At 40.6% G+C, this 18553-nt stretch overlaps 3 protein-coding genes across 7 annotated transcripts; 2 read left to right on the top strand and 1 right to left on the bottom strand.

Annotated features, from left to right (window-relative positions):
• Positions 1–645: 645 nt before the first annotated feature.
• On the bottom strand, positions 646–17670 carry LOC119490647. Of its 5 annotated transcripts, none has more exons than XR_005207450.1 (9): positions 17537–17670; positions 17072–17383; positions 16719–16845; positions 15556–15674; positions 15398–15444; positions 14758–15289; positions 3380–3512; positions 922–980; positions 646–791 (listed from the first exon to the last, which is right to left on the bottom strand). XR_005207450.1 is itself a non-coding variant. In XM_037774159.1 (6 exons), the coding sequence occupies exons 1-6, from the start codon at positions 17516–17518 to the stop codon at positions 15119–15121; spliced, it is 810 nt and encodes a 269-aa protein (XP_037630087.1). In that variant the 5' UTR covers positions 17519–17618; the 3' UTR covers positions 13380–15118. The 5 variants fall into 5 exon arrangements, 1 of the variants encoding a protein (XP_037630087.1); XR_005207447.1 differs by having other exon boundaries at positions 17485–17618; XR_005207449.1 differs by lacking the exons at positions 646–791; positions 922–980 and adding an exon at positions 3020–3153 and having other exon boundaries at positions 17485–17618.
• On the top strand, positions 5080–8143 carry prok1 (prokineticin 1). The gene is made up of 3 exons (XM_037774160.1): positions 5080–5760; positions 7507–7632; positions 8006–8143. Exons 1-3 carry the CDS (start codon positions 5686–5688, stop codon positions 8123–8125), a joined length of 321 nt encoding a protein of 106 aa, XP_037630088.1. The 5' UTR covers positions 5080–5685; the 3' UTR covers positions 8126–8143.
• Positions 9682–12935, top strand: LOC119490646 (pepsin A-like). The gene is made up of 9 exons (XM_037774158.1): positions 9682–9826; positions 10085–10226; positions 10318–10435; positions 11501–11619; positions 11725–11921; positions 12011–12127; positions 12205–12349; positions 12560–12658; positions 12748–12935. Exons 1-9 carry the CDS (start codon positions 9771–9773, stop codon positions 12880–12882), a joined length of 1128 nt encoding a protein of 375 aa, XP_037630086.1. The 5' UTR covers positions 9682–9770; the 3' UTR covers positions 12883–12935.
• Positions 17671–18553: the final 883 nt, after the last annotated feature.

Here is an 18553-nt window from a genome sequence, read left to right as displayed (position 1 = left end):
GGACAGAAATCCTAACGGCTTGTTTCAAACGCACAATTTCTGAATACGGGCTGTGTGTGTATTTCTCCGTGTATTAAGCCTTTTGATAGTTTAACAGTATTTATATAGCACTTAAATCTGCTTTATAATGTAAAAGACATGAAAATCTCACTTTTTACAATATGGGACCTTTAAGACTATGCAGTGTTACAGAAAGAGGAATGCAGAGAGGTGATATATCAATCCTTGTCTGTGTGTGTTGATTGTGTGTTGATCTGTTGGTAATGCCTCGAGGCTCCAGTAGTGATGAGTGAATAAGAGACAGCTGTGTGTTTTGATTTCTTCGTCCTTCTATCTTACTTTCTTACTCCCCCGTTTAAGGTAATTACCGTCTGCAAAATGCAATACATTTATAAACACATTTGTAATACTTCACTGTTCATTATGAGAGAAAAGTGCGCATTTTGTACTCGTATAACGTTAGTGTTAGTGATCAAATGTAGGGAGTTACTACATTTTTTCCGTCTTTTTTATGACTGTTATGGCATACTATACTAAGATATTTGTATGACTCTTTTATGGCATACTATACTGTGAGATTTTTTCTGACATTTTTATGGCATACTATACTATGGCATGTTATGCTTACTGAAACAATAATCAAAATATCCACACAATATTTTGCTTTACTGGCGTTTCCTTACTCAGAGGTCGTCCAGCATCCTCTGCTTGTCTTAGATCTCGTCTCGGAGGCAGCTGAGTTGCTCCTGATGAGCCTCCCTCTGGTTCTCAGGCTGCTCCTCCAGTGTTTTCTGCAGGACGGAGATGCAAAAAAACACTTACAGACACACAATTATTCAAATATAAAAATCATGTCCTTTGACTTTTGCACTTTCCAGCAGTGTACAGACAGTAGTGTTTTCCAGGTCCACTTATCCTCACCTTTATGTCATCGTCTCCGTCCAGTCTGCTGCTCCTTCCCCAACATCCTGTGTCTTTCTCTGCGAACCCATGAAGAAGACAAATGAGCTCCTTAAATGGGCTGTAATGTCAGCTTCAGGTACTCTGAGGTTCTGAACATCAGAGATAATGATATTCTCTGGAAGTGTAAATCACACTGAATAATGTTTAATGATCCATGTCTATTACAGACCATATCCTATAATTTTCATTCAGTTTGTAATGAAGCTAAAGAGGCCACTGAATTTAAAATATTTTGTACAGGAGCCTAGTGACATGAAGGAAATTAAAAAGATCTCTGAATAAATGGACAGACAGTTAAATCCATGCTGTCTCCCATCTGTAATAAAAAGGAATTTTTACCCGGCTTGAGGCTCTCTTTATTTGAATCATGGCATGACAAAGGGATTCATATGATAGGGGATATATGTTGGAGGATAACATCTTGATGTCCTTTCAGCAGCTTCGAGACTAATTTAATCCCCCTAAAGATCACATTTTCGGATATTTACAATTAAGGCATTTTATGAATTAATTTGTAAAGCCTGCAGGAGACACCTCTATCTTCAGCGAGGCAGATTATCTATGAGCAGAAGGGATTAAATCACATAATATCCCTTTTCTATTCAGTACTTTACTCATACAATAAATGTGACACTTCCAAATTCTCACAAAAATGGGAGGGCGACCTAGGTAATGAATACAATGAAGAAGATTGGCATGCACTTGCAGAGAAATGTCCATCAGAAGTTCCTAGAGTCAAAGGTGACGTCTTCAAATTGCCCGTTTTTTGTGACCAACGGTCCAAAACCCCAAAATATTACATTTTCAAAGATGAAGACCAACAAATTCTCACATGGCTTGCAACAAGCTTGTGGAGACTCAATATAACATATAACATAGGCTCCATATAGCCTCTGTTACTCTGTTACTTCTTACAAATATAAATCAATACGGGTCGGTGTCCCATGTGCGCTCGCGTGTGGCTACGCTGTTCAGACAAGACTTCAACACAAACTACACGAAAGCACCAAAACCGCAAAGTTGTATCGAGTGAACCCCTGCTTGCAAAACAGTGTTGGCCGCGGTTGGAGGACGCAGGGGAGACCGTAGCTTTGGTGTCCAGGGCCGGAGTCTCTGCTGTACTCTGCTCCTCTGCCTGCCTGCCTTCACTCACACACCGCGCTCGTTACTCGCTCAGCTCGCTCCACCTCTACATGTGCATGCGCGCACACTACACACTGCAGAAGAGTTAGTAGCTCTGAGAATATCTAGTGAATGTACGGTGGACGTTTGTGCAGAAATAAATGCTGCAGCTCCTCGAGACCAACAGAGGTTTCCCATGTCTTGTGAAGTGACGGGGCTCCGCAGCGAGTTACTTTATCGTCTCCGACCGGGCGCCGGCCTCACTGTTTTGACGGAAGCTCGCTCACATTCAGGTAGCGTGTGCACACGGGCGAGCGCGAGCAACAGGATGCTGACTTTCGTTGACTTAACGGCCACAGGTGTCGCTGTTAAAACCAATTTCTGATTCTTACAAACAGTCCCTTTAATAGAAAATTAATCAACTAATACATAATGAGGTATTATCAAAGGTTAAGTTACTCAGCAGTATATAAAGTACTTAAACTTAGTTCCACCTTTAACAGCTGCAACATTAAAGTGATGAACACATGCATCACTAATTATATTTCAATAATATATTATGCCAAAATGAGCCATTCTGCATTATGAGCACTTTTAATTTTGTTGCTAATACTTTTGTACTTTCACTTAAGACTTTGAACGCAGGAATTTTACTTGTAACAAAGTATTTTTATGCTGTAGTATTGCTACTTTTACTCAAGTAAAAGGTCTTAATACCTCTTCCACCACTGGTAGATGTAAAAATCATTCCTGGCGTCATATGTACTATAAGTCCTCATTCACTAAAACGTTTTTTTTTAACTGGTTTAGCTGTGAAATGAAACCCTGCCTGTCTATATTTCATAATTCATATGTTGCTCTCTCCATCCCAGCCGCAGTGAGAAATGGATTTGGATATTCAGAGTTGCATAAATATTAAATTAGATTACTTTTTTTTTCTCTCCTGAATATATAATCTTTATTGATAATCCAGTTCCCACTTTGTTCTCAAACATTGCACAGGCGGTCACAATCAGGTGACTCACAATAAGCCGAGGACGCCCAAAACAGCTCCAGTGTCACATGTTCCTGAGTCATGAAACAAGTTATTTAGAGAAGCATGAAGTTCTTGTTTGAGACTCAGATCTCATCACTGAGAACTGAAATCATCTTTAGAAATCAAGATTAACATTAGATTCATCATAACAAACATTACTCAGCATGATAAGAAACATAATGCAACATAACTTTATCAATGCTTGTACTTTATTGAACATAAAATATAGTATTAATATTATGAGTCTAAAGCAGGCACCTTGTGTCTCGCAGCCTTTTTTGTTGATGGATTTTGTGTTTTCTTCCAAAGTTAGCTGGAGGCCACTGCCTGTTCCACCTCCCTGCATGATTTCTGCTGCCTGTCCCAAGACGGCGAGGCTTCACTGCTCCTGCTGACAGGGCAGAAATGGGTGAATGTAATTATGTGGCCACTGCATTGGAGGAATCCATCACCTGCGCAGCAGCAGCGGGGTAATGTGCTGCTGACTAACCCATGGGGTACACTCTCCCTCCTCTCCTCTAATTTTTCTATCTTTCCCTCTCCTCTTCGCTCTCTCATATTTCTCTCCTCTCAGCTTAAATCAGAGCCAGGACACGTTCCACTGACAACCTGCTGCTCATCACTGTCCCAGCACGCACGTAGGCAAACACACACACATGCAGAATAATTCCACATACACGTGATATTTTCTTCCCTTGTTACACACAAACACATGCATGACTGTGCATCACACACACTTATGCAAGCAGTCTTTAATCTTGTATGAGGGGAGGTTGGCATCAACACTAGAGCCCGTTATTTTGCTACGGCCACTTTTACAACCGCAGTAAATCTCCAATAAACCCAGAATAGAGATCCGACTCAGAGTCAGTGTATCATCACTCTGCCATATACTGTATAAGGGCTCATATAATTCAGGGATTTCACTATTATTTAGCACAAAAGAAGACACATTTATCATAAACTGTTATCCATCAAGTGACACTATAGTTAATAAGCGATGTCAATGTGGTGTAGTGAGAAAGAGTCTCTACAATTTTGCTACAATTTTTTCAGTCAACACCTTTTCAGTCAAAACTTTGTTTTGTTTTGTTTTGTGTTTTTTTCCTGATTTAATTTAATGTCTTCTTGTTACCTATTCTTTATTATGTGCAATATTAAAGAAGCATCATATTAGAACTGTAAACAAACTGAATCATGTTTTTCCTTCTCTACAAAAGACCAATTCTGAACATAAATAACATTGTTTCTGTCAAAATTGATATATATATATATATATATATATATATATATATATAAATAATTTATATAGGGATGCACCAATACCTATATCAGGTATACCGGATACCGGATCAGATATCGGGCTGATACTGACTCAAATAGCTGCATCGGGTATCGTCACAATAGGGCCGATCTATTCAATTCAATTCTATGTTTTCAAACTATATACATTATATACTGTAATTTGAATTCCTGTTTAAGTTTTGATCCAATTGTTGCTTCATTAAAAAGGTTTACACTTGAATTGTAATTCCTGTTAGTTTTGAAGATGTTTTACCAAGTTTGCTGGTTCACGATTTATTATTTTAATACAATTCAGGCTATGTATTTATGTTACATTTTGTTTTACAAGCGATGTTTAAGTCCAGCCTGATGATGCTTTACACATAGAAAAATGATCCCAGTCACTTCCACACAGTGAGGCATACAGCTTATTAATTAAACACTGGTATCAGATCGGTACTCGGTATCGGCCGATACCCAAAGCCCAGGTATCGGTATCGAGACTGAAAAAGTTGGATCGGTGCATCCCTATATAACAAACAAATGCTTATACGTCACACTGATTGCAGACTAGTTTATGTGATAAAGCAGATATGTTTTTAACCTTATAGGCCTTCTTCTCTCGGTGTGGATAAACTGCTGATGGCAGCTGTCACAATACAGGGCATCATGACATACACATATCCCATAATGACGTAAGCAATATCACTTTCCATCCATACACGAAGCCCAGTTCATGAGTCAGCCGCTGGTAATTTCAGTAAACTGGTTATATGGCTGTGATGATGATTCGTTTTGATACGTCTCATCTTGGCACCTGTGGCCTTTCTCTCACTAAGAGGTGTCACATTCGCTGTAGTTCATATGAATGTCACCACTTGTTGAGTAGTTTTCCATATGTTCTATGTGTGTTGGCTTGAACCACTTGAGTCATGGAAACTCTGTCAGCCTCTCAGATGTATGGTCAGACTCCATGTAACATATGAAGATATACAAGTAGAGGGGTGAGCCTCCGTCAGCCGTCATCCGGATGAGTAAGATGACGAAGCTTCTGAGGAGACAGGCGGAGAGGGCGTGGGGAGGTCTCAGACATGATGAGGGAGGGAGGGAGGGTTGGGTGGGGGTCGGAGGTGGATAAAGAGAGGGAGGGAGTGTGGCTCCCCCTCTCTGAGGAGTTCTGGGAATCTTAATGAGTGACCGGCGAGCTGGGGATCCAGACCGTTAACAGCTGCTGTCCAGTGTTGAGGGTGCTGAGAGAGTCCAGTTCTCCTGTTGCTGTCATGGGCTTCAGGGCGGTGCTGCTGTCGTTCCTGTTGGCATCTCTGAGCTGCTCCAGAGGAGCCGTCATCACCGGGGTGAGTGAGAGGCTTCTGGCTCCGCTGCACATTGTTAGGTCATATCATTTATTATTATATTATAGCAGCTTATTAGATTCATGTTTAAATCAGCTTTTCGAGGAGTGTATAATTACTATGAATGACTAATTACTCCATTTACTCTTCAGATTAAAGAGAACATTTTACATTGTTATTATCTTCTCTCTTTTTTAATGTATATTGAGACACTATGTGATTTTACATTCAAATAAAAAATGATTTACTTATTAGGGCTGCAACTAACAATTATGTCATTATTGCTTAACCTGTCAGTTATTTTTTGATTACTCAGTACTCATTTAGTCCGTAACATGTAAAATGATAGCCTCAGGCTTGTTTTTGCCTGATCAACAGTCCCAAAACTACAAAAATATTGAATTTACAACAATATAAAACAGAGAAAAGCAGAAAATCTTCATGTTTGACAAGCAGAAAACAGCAAATGTTTGGCATTTTTGTTTGATAAATGACTTAAACTATTAACTTATTATCCAAATTGGCAATTTATTTTCTTTTGATGGATTTGAATGAAATTGTTTCAACACTAACTCTGTCTATTGAGGAGCATGCTGTACTTGCACTCAAACCTCTATATAGTTTGTTTTTAATATTATCCCTTGACTTTTGATTTTTAGTTTAATTTTCTCATATTCAAACTATATATAAATGTATATGCAAAAGAAACAACTGTATACTGTTTATGCAAACAGCACTGTTCTGGATGATTTAGTAAAATGTGATTACACATGACTGACAGGAGACCACATCCTCCTCCGCTTCAAGTCCAGTGGAAAAATGAGAGGAAATTATCCTCTGATTGATATTCATTTGTAAATGGATTAGAGAGATGACAGGCAATGGATAAAATGGCTTTCACTGTACCAACATGAGAGGACGTCTCTATTACAACAAGTAGAAATGAAATAGATTCAAACATAAAAGAGGATCGTCCTCTATTAGCATAAATAAAATCACTGGCATCAAAACGACTCTTTTATTCTTCTCTGGCTGTCCACCAACTCGTCTCTCTGTCTGTCCTCCACCAACTCGTCTCTCTGTCTGTCCTCCTGCATCTTGTCTCTCCGTCTGTCCTCCACCACCTTGTCTCTCTGTCTGTCCTCCACCACCTCATCTCTCTATCTGTCCTCCACCACCTCGTCTCTCTGTCTGTCCTTCTGCATCTCGTCTCTCTGTCTGTCCTTCTGCATCTCGTCTCTCTGTCTGTCCTCCACCAACTCGTCTCTCTGTCTGTCCTCCTGCATCTTGTCTCTCCGTCTGTCCTCCACCACCTTGTCTCTCTGTCTGTCCTCCACCACCTCATCTCTCTATCTGTCCTCCACCACCTCGTCTCTCTGTCTCTGTCCTTCCTCCACCACCGCGTCCCTCTATCTGTCCTCCACCACCTCGTCTCTCTCTGTCCGTCCTCCACCACCTCGTCTCTCTGTCTCTGTCTGTCCTCCACCACCTTGTCTCTCTGTCTCTGTCTGTCCTCCACCACCTTGTCTCTCTGTCTCTGTCTGTGCTCTACTACCTCGTCTCTCTGTCTGTCCTCCACCTACTTGTCTCTCTGTCTCTGTCTGTCCTCCACCACCTTGTCTTTCTGTCTGTCCTTCACCACCTCGTCACTCTATCTGTCCTCCTGCACCTTGTCTCTCTGTCTGTGCTCCACCACCTTGTTTCTCTGTTTGTCCACCACCACCTCGTCTCTCTATCTCTGTCCTGCAGGCCTGTGAGCGAGACGTGCAGTGTGGTTTTGGTCTCTGCTGTGCCGTCAGTCTGTGGCTGAGGGGCCTGAGGATGTGCGTCCCGAGAGGCATGGAAGGGGACGAATGCCACCCGTTTAGCCACAAGGTGGGAGGAAATGTGATGTTGCTAATCTTCCTGCATCTCGCTCTCTAACACTCGCACAGAGTCACACTCTCTTGTTTTCTACGTTGGTGGAAATTCAGATTACATCGAGCTGCTGGCAGTTCGGCTGAAGCTTTAGAAAAGCTGCTGATAACTGCAGAGGCTATTGATCTCCTCCAGAGTGAGCCGGCCAATCGGAGCCATACATCACGTTGATCATCTGGCGATGGCAACAATTAGTTCTGCTAAGACCACATCCGTCTCTCAATTCAGACTTTTAAAGCGCCGCTTTTTAAGTCCTACAGCTCCACTTGTCAGCTGATGAAGGATTTAAACTGTCAGATTATCCCTCAGCTCCTTCTCCCTTTCCTTCCAGGTGCCGTATCCCGGGAAGAGGCAGCACCACACCTGTCCCTGTCTCCCTCACCTGGTGTGCAGCAGGTACAGCGAGACCAAGTACAGATGTACGGACGACTTCAAGAGCCTGGACTTTTAACAGACGCCTAAACATTCAGATGAAGAAGAGCATACAGAGTGAAGACTTGAACAGGCTGCGGATTAGAACCATATATTCAATCTTCACTGGCAGTATTCTTCATTTGTGTACTCTATGCACTATAATACATAGTTTGGATTCTATCAATCCACACATCAACGACAGAAACAAAGTCAAGATTACCTATTACACGTATAACAAGAGCCACAGCAGACGTCAGACACTTTTTACTTCATAAAAACTACTTTGTGAACAATTGAAACATTTGCTGTTTTGTTTATCATGCTCACTTTATGTTAATTTATCGAGAGAAATGTATAAATATAATTGTCAATAAAAGTATAACAACATTGTTGGTACTGTGTAGTTTTTTTTCCCCGTGTTCAGTTTATGTTGTTTGATTAAACATAATGTGTTTCTATGGGATCAAGTGGTTTTAATCACCCTCTGATTATGATGAAGGTCAAGTACTTAATGTTCTTTACCTGATGACCTCGATATGTAACTGAACTGATGACCTTACTGACCGACTCGTGCCAAATATTTGACTACTGCAGATGTTAAGTAAAGGGCAATTACACCACAACATTTTTTTTCCACTCACATTAGCAGCTTAATAAGTTCTAACAATTAATTTTCTGCCATTTCAGATGATGCAAATTTTCAAATTGACATCTATTATTTAAATATTAATTAAAAACAAAGCAGCTGTCATGACAGACAGACTGCCTTTTGTCCTGCTTTAGTAGCTTTGTGTATGACATTGAATCCTTTGCCCTCTGTTTTATAGAAGCAAATAATAAGAACATATACATTTATCATCATTATTATTATTATTATACTAGTGATAATAATAAATATGTTATTTTATATTTATTGTATTTATTATTATTATCATTATTATTATTATTATTATTATTATAGTAGCATTAGTATCGATAGTAGAAGTAGTATTATTACTAAAATATTGCGTATTACTGTTATCAGATAACGCTGCCCAGGTATAACCTCTGGCTCACACCTGCAGAAACACATGGAAAGTTTCCGTATCAACGTTAAACAGAAGCTCTGGACATCAAATCTCCTGATCTACATGTCAACACATTAAGTGTGCGCTGTATCTGTTATTAAACACTTATCTGCACTATAATCAAATGATCTGTTAGATAATAAAAGTCAACCCTCTGACACGTTTTCGTTGTTTTGCTGAACTGTTTTCTACGACTTCTTGAGTTAAGGGACATAAATCAACAATGCTGAGCTGAACATTAGCACTGTTACATTCATTTTCTCTTCAGTACAATAGTAGAAACAGTGAAACACAAAGCTTTCAAAGCATAGTTCCACTTAATTGTGATTATTTTAACAATCTACTGTACAAAATATCAGCTGCACTTTATAAAGTGTACTTGATTTTACAGTGAGTTGTTGCTACAAAATATTTTTAGTATTCCAGTAAACGTTGTCATTTCTAATTTGTTTAATGGGATATTTGCTCCTAGATAAGAGGCAACAAATCGCACATTCCTTATCTCCAGCTGATACATGATATCAAGTTATGTGGAAGGGCACAACCTTGATTTATTGTATTTAAGGGCTGGACTCTATTGAACTTCATTCAGCTGAATCCAACAGTGAAGTGACAATGAAGTGGCTCGTGTTGCTGTCTGCCCTCGTGGCTTTCTCCGAATGCTTCCACAAGTAAGTCTGACCTGTTTGGTTGAAAAGTTCCTTCATTTCTTTGACATTTTAAACCTGAATAGGCTGAATTGTTGAAAGGTAATCTCTCCATCTAGTGTTCCTGAGGGAAAGCCTAAAGGCCATCTAGCTTTGAGCGATCACACCTTTCAAACTTGCACAAAGCTCAAAGCAGAGCTCTCTTTCTGATTTGTCCTGGCTAGAAAATCTATAAAATCTGTGCATTTTGCTGATTCTTTATTCATGTTTCTGTGTTTTAAGGATTCCCCTGATCAAGGGAAAGACTGCCAGGGAAGACCTGCAGGAGAAGGGATTATGGGAACAGTACAGGAAGCAGTTCCCATACAACCCCATGGCCAAGTTCTACCAGAGCGGTACTGAGGGCATGACCAACGATGCTGACGTAAGTCCAGACCAGACACAGCGTTTACAGAGTAGTTTGTCTTCTTCATATTAATCTGCATCTGTTAATTTGTCATTTTATGTCCCTCTAGCTGTCCTACTACGGTGTGATCTCCATCGGCACCCCTCCTCAGTCCTTCACCGTCATCTTTGACACCGGCTCCTCCAACCTGTGGGTCCCCTCAGTCTACTGCTCCAGCCAGGCCTGCGGTGAGTGTTACTGACAATACTACATGTACTATTATCATATATCAGCCAACTTCTAACATGGAGGAACTGCAGAGTGATGTACTTCTGCTTATACCTAATAAACTGTATTAGTTGTTGAACAAGTCATCAGATCTTCTACTAGTAAAATACAACAAGCTTAAGATACTGCATTACAAGTTCAATAAATAAATAAAAGTTAGAAGTTGATATATGATACTTTCACTGACTATTTCCATTTGATGCTACTTTATTCTTCTTTTAACTCCTCTACATTTATTTGACACCTGTTGTTACATTGCAGAATCATGCAATTATTTTATGAAATACAATTCATAGATTGCTATAGATTAAATTACCTAGCCGTGTATAAACTAAAGTAGAGCTGCAACGATTAATCGATTAGGTGTCAACTATTAAAATAATTTTTTAAAGAAAAACAGGAGAAATTCTGATTCCAGCTTCTTAAATGTGAATATTTTCTAGTTTCTTTACTCCTCTATGACGGTAAACTGAATATCTTTGAGTTGTGGCAAAAAAAGACATTTGAGGACGTCATCTTGGGCTTTGGGAAACACTGATTTTTCACCATTTTATAGACCAAACACTAGAAAACAATCGATTAATCAAGAACATAATCAACAGAGTAATCGTAAAAATCATTAAAAAATAATCGTGAGTTGCAGCCCTTAACTAAAGTAATAGCAGCTCCACTTTCACCAGCTGCAACGTACATAGTAATCCATCAGCAATAATAACCCAGCAGTATAATTATATTACACAGGAGCCATTCTGCAACATCGGTACTTTAATCTTTGAAACTAAAGTACAGTTTGCTCCTAATAAGTCTGTCCTTTTACTTAAACTTTAATTTCAGGAATGTAACTTGTAATGTGGTATTTTAAGTTTGTTGTGTTTTATTAGTGGGAGATCTACTTGTTTAAATACAGTTTATTAAGTATAAGCAGAGGTACAACACTCCGCAGTTACTCCATGAAAAGAGAGGGTCCAAGTTTTTTTGCCATATTCCTAAAATGCACATTTGACAAAGGCCTCATTCGTCTGCAGAGAACCACCAGAAATACAACCCACAGCAGTCCTCCACCTTCAAATGGGGCGACCAGACGCTGTCCATCCAGTACGGCACCGGCAGCATGACCGGACATCTGGCCATCGACAACGTTGAGGTAACCAAAAGCCCCTGGAACAAAATGCACAGTCTGTTTAGACTTCACACAGGCATACCTCCGCGGTCTGTTGAACTGTGACTGACAACTGTCTTGTGTGTCCAGGTGGGCGGCATCACTGTGTCCAGCCAGGTGTTTGGAATCAGCCGCACAGAGGCTCCCTTCATGGCTCACATGAAGGCTGACGGCATCTTGGGATTGGCCTTCCAGACCATCGCCTCTGACAACGTCGTGCCCGTCTTCGACAGGATGGTCAGCGAGGGTCTGGTGTCTCAGCCCCTGTTCTCCGTCTACCTGAGCGGGTACTGAAACGGGATGGAAGTCTGCTGGTTCGGAGTGTGGTCATTTCCAGTGGCATTTCATTCATGTATATTTGTTTTTCTTCTCTTAGCAACAGCGAGCAGGGCAGCGAGTTGGTCCTCGGCGGTATTGACAGCAGCCACTACACTGGACAGATCACCTGGATCCCTCTGTCCTCTGCCACCTACTGGCAGATCAGCATGGACAGGTACAAAGAAGACACAAAACTAACCACAAACATAAGTTGCACAGAGCTTCCTAACTTGACTGTGTTCCTCCTCACAGCGTTACCATCAACGGACAGACTGTGGCGTGCACTGGTGGCTGCCAGGCCATCATTGACACTGGTACCTCCCTGATCGTTGGCCCAACCAATGACATCCAGAACTTGAATTCCTGGGTTGGAGCCTCAACCAACCAGTACGGAGAGGTGAGTCACACCATCATACCGTAGCATCTGAAGTAAATTTTCCCCATTTTCTGAGCCCAGAGTAAACACACATTCAATGCTCTGACGTCAAAACTCTCAAATCAAAATAATTAAGCAGGACTTGGTTACGTGCTTTAGCTGGAAACCTGTAAAATACCAATAAATACAACTTCTGCTGCTACACAGTATCCAACTCTGTTCTTCTCACAGTCCACAGTGAACTGCAATAACATCCAGAGCATGCCTGAAGTCACCTTCACTATCGGCGGACACGCCTTCACCATCCCTGCATCTGCCTACGTCTTTCAGGTCAGTTAGAGCCACTGCAAGAGAAATGTTTTCACCAAAATAATGCAGATTTGGGGAGACTAAATGTATTTTCTGTTGTTTCTCTACAGAGATCCTACGGTTGCAGCACCGGCTTCGGCGGGAGCTCTCAACAGCTCTGGATCCTGGGAGATGTCTTCATCAGGCAGTTCTACGCCATCTTTGATACCCAGAATCAGAACATTGGCCTGGCCCAGTCTGTGTAATCACCTGATGGATAATCTATAAAATGTCCTGTGTAAAAAAAACTCGGCTGAACATTTTGTAGTTGCTTTTGCAATAAATAGATTATAGCAACTAAAAGCATTCTGTGTATTTTTTAGTGTCAGTCTAACTGTGGTGACGAAGATCACACATCAGTGCAGTAAAAGCGTCTTTAGAAACCTCTTTAGTTTTGTGTTACAGCGCCGCACTGAAATGTCACAGGAATAACAATCTGTTCATCCATTCGCTCTTAAGAGAAATTCGACCTTTTACAGAGGATACAAAGAGGATTGCCACCAGCTTTTTTGTGTAAAGGAAGAAGAGGCCGAGAATAGAGTATTGAGCGGCTCTCAGAATAGCCGGGTTGTAATCGAGAAGAAACTGATAAGGACAAACATTGATATTACAAAAGATAACCTGATGACATGATCTGACACCTCGGCTGCTATTTCTACCTGTGAACGCAGCGTTGAAAGGACTCAAACACAAGGGTTTTGTCTTCATTTTACCAGACTATGTTCATTTCTTTAATGCATTATCATTTCATTTATACGTCATTTACACAAATAACACATGCTATATACAATTAACGGGGTAGTTCAGTGATTTAATATTGCACTTCCATAAAGTTGGGGGACTCACAATAGTTCAAACCAAAGCAGCAGCAAATGATGATTTTTAATCTCTAATTTCGAGTCAAGCTCAAAAAATGCTGGATCCTACATTTCCCACAATGCAACCCAATGCATGTTGCATCAAACTCTATACAGGCTGAGGATCAGAGGCAGAACAAGACATTGTAAGCATTCAGAGCTCACCCCAAACCTAAAGGGTGTCCGGGGGTTATAGGGTGACCGGTTGTCCCACTTTATGAACGACTGCAAAGCATTTTCATCCCCTGTCCCACATCCAGCATATTGCGACGATGCCCCACATTTTCACTGGCTCCAGTTTTCAAAAGTCCACTACAGTCAAACCACTGCAGGACAGACGCTTTGCAAGTCACCACAGAGTCACAAGTTATGCAGATTTAGGCAGAATATGCTGTAAACTTACCACAAAGAATAAGAAATGCAGCTACAACAAAGACTGTGAAACTACTTATAAGCGGGTGGGTGAAGGTGTAAAGCGATTCTCAGAGTTTTTTTGCAAAATTTGCCACTTATTTTTCAAGTTCACACAGAGGGAATACGACATGAAGCGACACAGTTCATGTGAGTCTCACAAGGAACATTTGGCTCAAAAAGAGATGTGTCGATCTATGGATGTATTCGGGCAAAACATAGAGATGTTAGGAGGTAAAGGGCAGAATAGAAATGTGTGTTAGATAGACATTACATCAAAATTGTAGACTACATCTGAGCATTGGCAACGACGTGTCCCACATTGTCCCACACAAACACAGTCTTTGTCCCACATTTGGTTTGTTGGGATCTGGTCACCCTACTGGGGGCATGCTCCCCCACAGGGAGATTTCTTCCCAGGTTACTAGGGGTGTAAATCACAACTTTCATCATGATTAGGGCTGTGGCAATAACTGCAATATTTAAATACATCATGCTACAGATGCCAGCAGCGTTACAAGGTGCTGAGTGTCTATTCTGCTCTAAGAGCTGCACGTTTGGTGAAAAATGTTCAACTTTGGGTATGTATTACATACTCTGATGGTTAAAATTCATAGGGGTTGATTTTTTTTTTTATTTAGGAGTCACAAGTGATCATAGTTGCAGCAGAAACACCAACATAAGTAGGGTAATGTTAGGAATGTCTTGTAAACAGCATTACTAATCTTGAAACCTATTGTTATCATACTGTTGTGACTAATATTGATGACCATGGTGGTGAATGGGACACTAATGTGTTGTTGAGGTGCATACCTTTAGTTTATATTTGCTTGCTTCCTCCATCTTGCTGTGGTTGTAGATTGCAGACTGTTGTTTCTTCAGCTGTGTTAGTACTTGTGCAATATTTATCGTTTTGTTTCACTTAATTGTGAAGAACCCCTTCATCTCCAGCACTCCAATACACTCTGAGACAACCCACCTGTGTCTACTTACTACCTGATTGTGAGGTGTGACCCATCACCAACATGTTCACTGCCCCCTGGTGGCGTGGCATACTAACACCCACAGAATGTAAACCAGTATTTCAAAAGGTCAAAACAAAAAACACCAGTATTGGCTCCAACAAATTAAAATCAGTCCCATTAAAATGAGAAACTAACTTTCACAGGAGTGTTCACTGATGGACTGCCAGTGTGGAGTATTCCACCATCCCATCATGCTCTGCGCTCCAGGTCGAGTCAGGGGCTCCCGCTTGTGCTTTGGGCATCCTCAGGTTTTCGTACACCTCTGTGGGTTTCTGGTGAGCTCTGAAGTCCACCGTGGTGTAGACGATGCCACTCGTTTCCTAGGGGAGACACACACACATTGTTAGGAGACAGTGTTGCGGAGGAAGTCTGAAGCATAAACATGACAATGAATCACAGAGGCGACATGTTCCCTGTTTGGCTCTTACCGGGGCCTCTTGTTTCAGTGACTCACACAGAGTTTCTCCATAGTTATCTACAAAGGAAAACAAAATCACATTGGTGCTATTTACTCATCTCCCCCAAAAAAAATTCTTTTTTCAGACACTCAGATCTGTGTGATCATCAATTTGAGAAAAATGCTTACCCGGCTGTTTACGTTTTGCCTTTACTCTGCAGCAAACAACCCCAATAACTGAAGTGATAAAAATCATCCCTGTAATGGACACGATGACAGCTAGTGGCAGACCAAAACTCCAGGGAACTCTGGAGAGGAATAAAACAAATAATATCTTCAGGTAGACAGCACGGTTTGGCCAGCGAGCAACAACAACAAAAGAGTACATCTGCAGAGTGAATAGATAATATAAAAATAAAAGAATATAATAATAGATTCAAATATTTAATCATGATTAATCGCATGATTGTCTTAATCATGAGTAACACATTTTTTATCTGTTCAAAATGTCAAGTATTTAATACTCTTATCAACATGGGAGTGGGCAAATATGCTTGCTTTATGCAAATGTATGAATATATGTATTATTGGAAATTAATTAACACAAAACAATGACACATATTGTCCAGAAACCCTCACAGGTACTGCATTTAGCATAAAAAATATGCTTAAATCATAACATGGCAAACTGCAGCCCAACAGGCAACAACAGCTGTCAGTGTGTCAGTGTACTGACTTGACTATGACTTGCCCCAAACTGCATGTGATTATCATAAAGTGGGCATGTCTGTAAAGGGGAGACTCGTGGGTACCCATAGAACCCATTTTAATTCACATATCTAGAGGTCAGAGGTCACGGGACCCCTTTGAAAATGGCCATGCCAGTTTTTCCTCGCCAAAATTTATCGAAAGTTTGGAGCGTTATTTAACCTCCTTTACAACAAGCTAGTAAGACATGGTTGGTATCAATGGATCCAATGGAGCCCGCTGCAACCTCCGAAAGATTGTTTAAGTTAACGCGTTAAAGAAATTAGTGACGTTAAAACGAATTTACGTTAACATGTTACTATCAAGCTAACTTTGACAGCCCTAATACAGTATATATATATTCATTTACTACTTCTCTATACATACCACATTCTTGTTTACACTTTTGTATATAGATTTTTGTTACTTCTCATCATGCATATACAAACTACATCCTCTTTACATCCTGTTTACTTTTACTTGTGTGATTTCCTCTTCTATATCTATATATATATATGAGCATTGTTGAAGGAACCTGAGACCAGAGATTTTCATTGCCAATGACTGATTTGCTGGAAATGACAAATAAAAAACCTTGAACCTACCTGGGACTGTCACTCTTGTCCTGAGCCACAGCAGGCCCAGTGGAGTCTGGGAGAGTTGTGGAGGCGTTGGGGGCTGCGACGGTTGTCGTCAGTGAAGGCTGAGACTGGCTGTGGTGATCTGAAACCTCTGCACAATGCAAGAAGATCAAATAAGCTCCCACAGTTTATGGCTGGAATTAACCTTTGCAATTGTTTCCCTACTTTACCAGGGAAAAAATACACTAAAATATTATTTTGCAAGTAATCATTAATCTTATGAAGCTGTATTAATGCTGTTTTGGCCCGGGCGTTATTGTACACACTAGAGGCTATGGCATAATTCACATTTAATGAAGATTATAAAGACTGCTCACCAGACACCTCGACAAAGTAATCACTGTAGATGCGGTTTTGAGTTCCCAGCACGATACATCTGTAATAGCCTCCGTCCACAAACCCCACATTTGATATTTTAAATTCTATCCAGCCGTCCATCTCAGTTTTCGTTACTCTTCCTCTCAGTAAATCACAGGTGAATCCTGCACTGTCCAGCAGCTTGTAACATCCTCCCGGATACAGTTTACAGCAGTACTTGTTGTAACTATTGTAAAATGAAGGGAAGGCGAGTCTCAGCAGGACTTGTTCGAACACCTCCATCCTCTGCTGCCCTTCTAGATGAGGGATATCTGGAAAACAAACATGTATTATTAATGTATCATTAACAGGCACTGGAGACCAGAAAAATGTCAAATTTGGCTTATTTTTTTGTAAAGAAAAACCAACATACCTATTAAAAGAAACAAGACAAAGGAAAACTTCATCTTCAGTGTAATGCTCACCCAGGATCAGCACTTTTTTGACACTTTTCCACTCTTTTTAGAGGATGTGAGGCCCCTCCTTGTTGAGGAAAGGAGGAAGTTGTCAGTTGATCAGCTGGAGGGTGCAGACAGATGTCTCCCCGTCTGTAGAGACTCTTTTGAGGATTGTTGTGGCACACTTGTGTGATATTTTTAACTTCTTTTAAAGTACATTTTGACTGTTTCCATAATGCAGATGTACAGAGGGAGGACACAGGAACAGGAATGTATAGTGTGATACAACTGTGACCTGTGTGATGACTTCTCATTTTTGAGGTCGTAGTTTGTGGTGTGCTTGTCTTGGATCACATTGCATTGTTCATGTATTCCTGTCATTGCATCCTTCCCTGTACTATTCTATTGCAAAAATGTTGACACATGCTGGAATTGCAATTATAATGCAATATAACACCACAAATGACTATAGAGTTGCATCAACTCATTCCTGACAGCCTGACTCTTTTGTAACAGCTTTGGTTGTATTGCGTCCACTGCATTATAGTGATGATGATTAGGGCTGTCAATCCATTAAAATATCTAATCGCGATTTATCATTTTTTATCTGTTCAAAATGTACCATAAAGGGAGATTTGTCAAGTATTTAATGCTCTTATCAACATGGGAGTGGACAAATATGCTTGCTTTATGCAAAACGTATGTATATATTCATTATTAGAAATCAATAAACAACACAAAACAATGACAGATATTGTCCAGAAACCCTCACAGGTACTGCATTTAGCATAAAGAAATATGCTCAAATCATAACATGGCAAACTGCAGCCCAACAGGCAACAACAGCTGTCAGTGTGTCAGTGTGCTGACTTGACTATGACTTGCCCCCAAACTGCATGTGATTATCATAAAGTGGGCATGTCTGTAAAGAGGAGACTCGTGGGTACCCATAGAACCCATTTTCATTCACATATCTTGAGGTCAGAGGTCAAGGGACCCCTTTGTAAATGGCCATGCCAGCTTTTACTCTATTCGGAGTGTTAT

Source organism: Sebastes umbrosus, chromosome 6, assembly GCF_015220745.1.
Source record: "Sebastes umbrosus isolate fSebUmb1 chromosome 6, fSebUmb1.pri, whole genome shotgun sequence".
In the NCBI taxonomy this organism is placed as follows: Eukaryota; Metazoa; Chordata; class Actinopteri; order Perciformes; family Sebastidae; genus Sebastes; species Sebastes umbrosus.
Note: the sequence above shows the minus strand (reverse complement) of the source record. Positions and strands in the feature narration are given on the sequence as shown.

Excerpts from the sequence above, each read along its gene's own strand:
- LOC119490646 (XM_037774158.1), top strand. The coding sequence starts at position 9,771 with ATGAAGTGGCTCGTGTTGCTGTCTGCCCTCGTGGCTTTCTCCGAATGC. Across the intron at positions 11,620-11,724 it reads TGGCCATCGACAACGTTGAG|GTGGGCGGCATCACTGTGTC; the intron begins GTAACCAAAAGC and ends TTGTGTGTCCAG. Across the intron at positions 11,922-12,010 it reads TTCTCCGTCTACCTGAGCGG|CAACAGCGAGCAGGGCAGCG; the intron begins GTACTGAAACGG and ends TTCTTCTCTTAG.
- prok1 (XM_037774160.1), top strand. The coding sequence starts at position 5,686 with ATGGGCTTCAGGGCGGTGCTGCTGTCGTTCCTGTTGGCATCTCTGAGC. Across the intron at positions 5,761-7,506 it reads GAGGAGCCGTCATCACCGGG|GCCTGTGAGCGAGACGTGCA; the intron begins GTGAGTGAGAGG and ends TCTGTCCTGCAG. Across the intron at positions 7,633-8,005 it reads GCCACCCGTTTAGCCACAAG|GTGCCGTATCCCGGGAAGAG; the intron begins GTGGGAGGAAAT and ends CTTTCCTTCCAG.
- LOC119490647 (XM_037774159.1), bottom strand. The coding sequence starts at position 17,518 with ATGAAGTTTTCCTTTGTCTTGTTTCTTTTAATAG. Across the intron at positions 17,384-17,484 it reads TGTCTTGTTTCTTTTAATAG|ATATCCCTCATCTAGAAGGG; the intron begins GTATGTTGGTTT and ends TTTGTTTTCCAG. Across the intron at positions 15,445-15,555 it reads GGCAAAACGTAAACAGCCGG|ATAACTATGGAGAAACTCTG; the intron begins GTAAGCATTTTT and ends TTTCCTTTGTAG.